Here is a 7,772-nt window from a genome sequence, read left to right as displayed (position 1 = left end):
TTTTGTTTTGTTATCGTGTGGTTGTGAATGAATCCACAGACTGACAGCACGTCTACGGTTGGAGACCCGTTGCTCGCTCTCAGTATATAGAGGGTTTTAATGCTCTAGATGAACGTGAGCTGGTGTTATAGTTCATTTGTCATTCAGGAAAGCGGTGCAAATAACATCCCTGTCAAGTCATTGTAGTTCACTGCTCGCAGTGTTGCTTCCTCTATTTTACCAAAAGTGTTTGTGTTTGTGTCTCTTTCTGAATTCACATGAAATGTAAAAGGTTTCATATGAATGGCTTACACTTTTCAGAGGGGCCAAAGTGGATTGTCTAACTTCTGAACACCTGCAGAAAATATATTTATGAATTCAGATGTCAGCCCTGTTGAAAAAAACAACATATGCTGCGTTAGGTATGTTAGCACAAACCAGCACATGATTAGTTCAAACCAGCACATGACCAGCTTAAACCAACACAAACCAGCACATGACCAGCTTAAACCAACACAAACCAGCACATGACCAGCTTAAACCAACACAAACCAGCACATGACCAGCTTAAACCAACACAAACCAGCACATGACCAGCTTAAACCAACACAAAACAGCACATGACCAGCTTAAACAAGCACAAACCAGCACATGACCAGTTTAAACCAGCACATGACAAACTTAAACTAGCACAAACCAGCATCAAAACATACCAAACCAGCATATGCTGTTTTTTCAACAGGGAGAAATATCAGGTTACCTCAGTTTCCACAGATGATACCACACCTGACTGACCGCACAATTTGTTTCGTTTGTTTTTATGTTTCCATGTTATATAAACAGTCATCTGTGTTCCCATCAGAAGAGAATCTCTTCACAGTCGTGTCCCAACATCACAGAGATGTAACTATGTGAGAGTAAACCGCTTTCCTCACGAAAGCTCTGCATTCGGTTAAAATGACCTAATAAAAAAATCATTCACATTTCATATCCAGTTGTTTTCTCACGTGCCAAGTAGCTGTGTAATAAGTGGGATATTATACCATGGTCTGTTTGAATACTGGATTCTGATTGCCTGGAAGGTGTGCTTTAAAAGTCTTTAACACACGGGTAGCTCCAGTCAGTTTGATTACATTTAAAATTAACTTACAAAATAAGCTTTATCTTCACCTGTTTGATCTAAAATGACACTGTAAACATCAATAAAAGCTTTAACTTGGCAAATAACCATGGTATAAGTGGAATAATCCATGGCTAGCCGAGCATTAAAGGTTTTTAATGCACTTTGCGTCGGGTGGTTCTTCGCCTCCACGACGTGTGTTAAAATCCTCTAATGCACGGCTAGCCTCACTTCCGTTACATGTTCAAGCATTTTAATGTCTGTGCATTATCCCTTAAGTATCAGTTGTTAAAGTAGAGATTATGAATAAAATTCAGAACAGAAGTCTTTTGTTGAAGTTAACATCTCCTCAAATGTTGATCCAGAGAGAAATCTCTTGTGGAGATTCAGAGGAGATCTCAGTAACGTCTCGCACTGTGCTCATATTTACCATATGATATTAAAGTTTAAATATATTTTTTTGTAGCTTTTCCATCTACAATTATTTCTACTCTTACTACACTCTACAACAGACTCATTTCAGTTCTATATTATTTACATTTTTCTTTGGGATTTTTGAGAGATATTTGGTATGTAATTGACCCGGCACACAGCTTTAATAACGTTTTTTAATGTTATAGTGGTTGATTCATATTTTGAACGGGCTGTTATTTTATATTTATTCTCATTTCAGTTGATTGTTAAACCAAGCTGTTTCAAATACTATTTGATTTGAATTCAAAAAGCAGAAATGTGTCAAAAGTTTCAGTGATCTGAAGATGGCTGAAATGTTCTTTTTTGTAAAGGAGTGGAGATGTACAAGGATGAATTGGGAACTTTCACTAGATGACATACGTTTACATTCATTACATGATTTATTGCTCACACGATGTTCCCCTCTCTCTCTCTCTCTACTCTCTCTCTCTCTCTCTCTGCTGGTGTAACGGCCCTTTATTCACCCGAGTCATTTTATTGATCGTGAGACGTGACAAACAGCCGGCACCTTCACACAACAAGAGATCTGGATGTGTTGTTATTGAAAGGTTGTTTAATGCATGTCCTCTGTTGTTATGATGCTAACAATGTTGACTTTCATATTTCTGGTTCTGGAGACAGAAGTCTTTAAATGATGTAGCATGCCAGAATATCAAATACTGTTTTGTAGTCAAATTACAGAGGGTGAAGAATGGCTATTAAAGATGACAGCCTCATTATTCTATTTTTACACGTAGACGCCTTATTGCATTACAGATAATGTCCTATCATAATTTCCTTTTACACTTTATCTCTAATATTAGTGTAATATATTTGCCTGTTGTTTTATTTATTTGTTTCTTCTGAAAAAGAACAATTTAAAATCAGTTCTCTTTCAAACATGGTCTCAGTAACTCTCTATAGGAAGCGTCTGTGGATCTGTCACGCCAGAGGCGTTTAGTGAGATACCTCTCTCATGTTATCAGAGATCCGGGGTTACGTGGTAATCTAATGTTTTTATCCGGCGACCTCTGAGTTGACAGAGAATGACCCAGCAGAGAAATCTGATCATCTGAAAAAAGGAAACTTTATTACATTTGTTCAGTGACATGAAAGTGTAATGTATCATTGTTATAATTAAATTAAATTGTCTTTTTTTTCTTTTCTGTATACACATATAGAATGGAAAATTAGTTTGAAATCCTGTTCTTAGAAACGCACAAGCATGACAAACTGACGTCACATATAGTGTAAATGGAGGTAGGAGCTGGAAAAACTTGAGTGAGAGAGAAAGAGAGAGAATCAGTGCTATGGTGGGCTGAAACACTGGACATGAATCTGGATTTATTAACACACGTGTCAATGCATTTCTTACCGTGTTGTTTCTCTGACACGCTTCATTTGTGTTCTGGTCCTTCACTGTCAAGGACAGCAGGCAAACATGAATCAGCGAGAATGAGATAGAGAATGAGAGCGCTAAAAGAGAGAGAGAGCAAGAGAGAGAGAGAGAGAGAGAGAGAGAGAGATATGGTATATTGTTGGCTGCACTCGTTTTGCTGACATCAACTTTAGAATTTGGTACTTTGTTAATATTATTTTAAATGTAACATTTTGCATAAATTATTACAACCCCATATAAGAATTTATAGTCTGGATAATACATTACCTGTGTTTCTCTTCTTTTATCTTCTGTCAGTGTGTGTGTGTGTCTGTGTGTGTGAGTGTGCACTATTTATTTTGTGTGTCTTGTGTGAATGAGGGGGTATCTCTTCACTTTGCTCTTGGTACCTTTTCTATGTTATATATTTAATGTATTGCTTGTAGTTTACATGTTTTCATGTACAGCTGCTTTGCAACAATAAAATTGTAAAAAGTGCAATATTAATAAAAGTTGAGTTGAGAGAGCTTTCAATACCTCTACTCGTCACTTTACTTCCTCTGAGCTTCTTTAGGGCTCAGTAGAATTCTATGTTAAATTATAAATATATACAAAACTGCAACCTAAAGGATAACCCTATATTCCCATACCATTGCAAATGGGAATGATGCATCAAACTGTGAGGGATTCTAATTCAAGGGGGACAGAGCTTATGTTTATATGTACATGTCAATGCATTTTTACAGATGAATGTACACATCTAGAGCACATTCCTATTCATGAATATGTGCATATACATTGATACAGTCACATTTTTTTAAATTGTATTTATTTTTTGGCTGTTGTTTTTGTATTCATTGTTTTCTTGAGCTTGTGCTAATTTGTGTATTTGAAGAGTTGGATTCTTGAAATAAGGCCACATTATACATACATTGTGTATAAACTGTATTCTCTCTGCCATTTTTTTTAAACTGTGCAAAAAAACAATTAAATCTCCTTAGCAACCCTGCACCATGAGCGTCCTTTCAAGCATCACTCACATGTTCTTCACTTGGGCTGAGATGTTTTATCTCAAATCTAATTTATTTCTGACCACAATTTCAGACATTCTGCTGTCAACGTGAAAGAGAAGAGTCTTTTTCTCAGAAGTTTTCTCCATTTATCTCACTGTTGTCTGCGTAACTGTTCTTCCGTCCGCAGATGAAACCAGTCTGACGCCGCCTCCAGCCAGTATTTTTCCAGCGATGCAGGTTCCAGCCCCAAAAGAAAGACCCAGAGGATCCATCCTAGAGTCAGTCCTGTCTCATAAAGATCATCTGCTGGCTCAGACGGGTGTCACTCTTCCCTCTGATCTGAGGCCTGTGTTCAGAGCCGGAGAGCTGAGGAAAGTTTTCCCTTCACACAGCGACACTGTTCACCCCATCCTACCTCCAGCCGATGACCTCCCCACTGAACCCCCGGAGGCCATCGCAACACCCATGTGGAATGTTTCCCCATCCGTCCGCCCTGACGCTGAGCCGTCCGTCACCACTGCTGTCCCGACCACTGTGAATTCAGAGACGACGTCTGGCGTGCTCAGCCCAGGTAATGTACACTTAAAAAGAATCTTTCTTTAGCAGAACACAAAGAAGATCTTTTGAGTAATATCTTCATACAATGGAAGTCAATGGAGTTCAGTGTTGTTTGATGATCAACATTCTGTTGCATTATAGTAAGTGCTTTTTAGATCTATTTTACAACGTTGTATTTTCATCAGAGAAGAAGTGTTTATGTGATGCACACTTTCATTTGATTTGATTCACTTCAGCTCCTCGCTCCTTTTGCCAATCTCATTTCTGGAATGTTTTTCCACACCCAGCACGAGTCTTCTTTCATGTGGCTCTTCTGAAATCATCTTATTTCTGAGATGAGCAATCTTGAGACAAAGCTGTCTGACATTTTCCTCCAGAGTTAACTCACTGCAGGGTGAATTTCAGTGAGCCGGAGGGCTACATTGATTCTTCAGATGACCCGCCGCTTCCCGAGGCGGCCTTCCTTCAGTGCACGTACACGGTGACTGTATACACGGGGTACGGCGTTGAGCTGCAGGTACGCGCTTTGTGTGTTTAATAAACGTGACCGACTGCATTAGATGTCTGGACTGATCTGGCACCTGTTAATGCATGAATGCGTTTAACTGATGTTAACAGACTGTGTAATCCAAGAAATAAACGGATGCAGAACACCGACAACATCGTGCGGCCCGCAGGGATTATCTGGAAATACAATCTGCTGCTTAACAAGCTTTTATTCTGTAATGAAATCTCATCCCCCGCGCGCGTTCTCGCTCGCCCTCACAGGTTGACTATCGCTGCGTCCGAAATGGCATTCAGTGACAGAACGAACAGAATTTAAATAAGTACCCATCGGCCGTTAAAACAGTTGTTTTCCGCTATTTTATTTGATTTACTTTTAAATTTGACCGTTGCTCAGCCCCCGTGGGGTCATATGATAGATAAGTGTCCATCCGATCATATCTCGGCGGAAGTAGTATTAGAGCATCCGGGACTTTTCTCGCCAACTGTTATTCGCATACTGAGGTTTCGGACATACTACTCATGACTCATAAGGAGTGTCCCAAACTGCGCACTTACGCACTATACAACGCCCTTTCAGTAGTGTGAGTAGTGCGTTCACGTTGAAGTGCTCGGTAAGTATGCACTTTTTAGACCGAAAATATGAAGTGCGGAACTGTGGACACTTGACGCACTCAACGGTCGCGGTCTCGCTGACGTAGCGTAAGGGAGGCGGGGCTATCGGACGCTGCTCGAGCTAAACTCTCCTGCAGAGTGATGACGCTTCAATCTGATGATGACTAAAGTAATGCTCGACAAACACATGAAAACTACATTAACACATGAAAACTACATTAAATTAAAAAGGTTAATTTTTATTCACACGCTTTGTGGCGTGCGATTGACGTCATTGACGCTCGTCTGGGAAACCGATATACTTCCGGTTGGTATAAAACCGTTTCGTATTCCATTTTTGGATGCGATTAATCATTAAACAGCCTACTGTACTAAATTTATATAATCTTTAATGATTTTAATATTAAACGAAATTATACTAAATGTATCTTGGTGTTACATTGAATGTTAAGCTATAAAATAATATTCTACACTAACATTATCAGTATAATAACTTTCGTTATTATGAATTCTATTCTATACTTTACTAACATCCTATTATGAATATTTTTTTATGAATGTTAATGTATACCTATACTATTTGATACTCTATACGTGCTATACGTAAGGGATAATCCACAGCTAGCCGTGCGTTAAAGGGTTTTATTGCACGATGTGGAGGCCAAGAACCACCCGACGCGAAGTGCATTAAAACCCTTTAACGGCTAGCTGTGGATTATTTCGCCTATACCATGGTCATTTGCTAAGTAAAAGCTGTTATTGTTGTTTACAGTGTCATTTTAGATCAAACAATTGAAAATTAGTTTTTTTCGTATGTTAATTTTTTATGTAATCAAACTGATCGGAGCTACCAGTGCGTTAAAGGGTTTAAAAAGCACACCTTCCAGCCAATCAGAATCGAGTATTCAAACAGACCATGGTATACTACTATTATAAGTGTCATTATGCATGTTATAGTATGCTATATTGTATTATATTATACATAACTGTGTTGTGTATCGTAGGTCAAAAGTGTCAACCTGTCAGAGGGAGAGCAGCTGTCAATCAGAGGGATTGATGAAGGCGGAGCCCTGCTCGTACTTGCCAATCAGACACTTCTGGTGGAAGGTCAGGTGATCCGCAGTCCAACCAATACCATCTCTGTGTTTTACCACTCTTCTCCAGAGGGAACCGTTGGCATGTTCCAGCTGCATTACCAAAGTGAGTCAGTCCTTTTATTCTTAAATCCACTCATGCATACGTGCTGTCGCAGGTTATTTTGACCCGGTTAAGGCTTCATCAGAGATTATTATAGTGTACCGAGAACAGCATGAAACAGTGCCTCTGTGCTTTTATAAAGATCATTTCATTTTAAAGTCTCATGTTTACTGTAATGATTCCCTGAAGCGTTTGTGTTCATGTTTAGATCCATAAGTGGTTCACAAACATTCTGCGTTTGTTGCACATGTTTGGAGTTGTTGGACAGACTTTGCCTGTAAACTTTTAATTGAATCATTTCCCATTTGGTTAATTGGTTCTGGATGGATCTTGTCGTGTCCATTAACTGACTAATGTGCTTCACCCGAGGGCTCGTTTCTGAAGCTTTCTTCTACCGTCCTGTGCATGGTTTGTGTTCATCAGAGGAAGTCAGATATTTAATTTATTTATGATGAATAGTTCATACACCTCCAAATAAAAATTAAAGGTACAGTTTGTAGAAATCGGTGCTAGAGGGCCCACGATCAAAACAACAACAATGGCGTAGCTTGATGATGCTGTGTAGAAGCATGGAATGATGGGATATGTTGTCTTCAACTCCACCGCTGGTGGTACCGCTGATACATCAATCAGACGGGAACGAGAAATCATTTTTGAGGAAGAGGTGAAGTAATGTAGTTTTGTAAATGTTGCGTTTGATGAAATCATTTTGTTTCATTATAATGAAATAGACACGAGTAATGTAAGGTTTAAATCTAAATTGTCAGTCATAGATGTTACAGTAATTGTCCAATTCAATGGTGTGATAACGCTGTGCAGTTTTAAGTGTTCAAATCAGTCATAGTAAAAGTAATTTTGAACGAACCCACATCATTTGCAGTAATGCTAGACGGACGCATCTGTCTACGACTCTGTCACGCGGTTGCTACGTCAGTAAAGGTGGTAACAAAGGGTA

At 39.0% G+C, this 7,772-nt stretch overlaps 1 protein-coding gene across 2 annotated transcripts in view; it reads left to right on the top strand.

Moving 5' to 3' along the window:
• Positions 1-7,772, top strand: part of LOC130411884 (seizure 6-like protein) — a 30,595-nt gene that overhangs the window by 14,508 nt on the left and 8,315 nt on the right. For both annotated transcript variants that reach the window (XM_056736879.1, XM_056736878.1), the window contains 3 exons: positions 4,131-4,514; positions 4,879-5,018; positions 6,625-6,820. In XM_056736879.1, the coding sequence (XP_056592857.1) occupies positions 4,131-4,514; positions 4,879-5,018; positions 6,625-6,820 (720 nt within the window). The remainder of the gene's footprint in view (positions 1-4,130; positions 4,515-4,878; positions 5,019-6,624; positions 6,821-7,772) is intronic.

Source organism: Triplophysa dalaica, chromosome 22 (assembly GCF_015846415.1).
Source record: "Triplophysa dalaica isolate WHDGS20190420 chromosome 22, ASM1584641v1, whole genome shotgun sequence".
Lineage (NCBI taxonomy): Eukaryota > Metazoa > Chordata > Actinopteri > Cypriniformes > Nemacheilidae > Triplophysa > Triplophysa dalaica.
The sequence above is the reverse complement of the archived record's forward strand: the minus strand, read 5'-3'. Positions and strand labels throughout refer to the sequence as shown.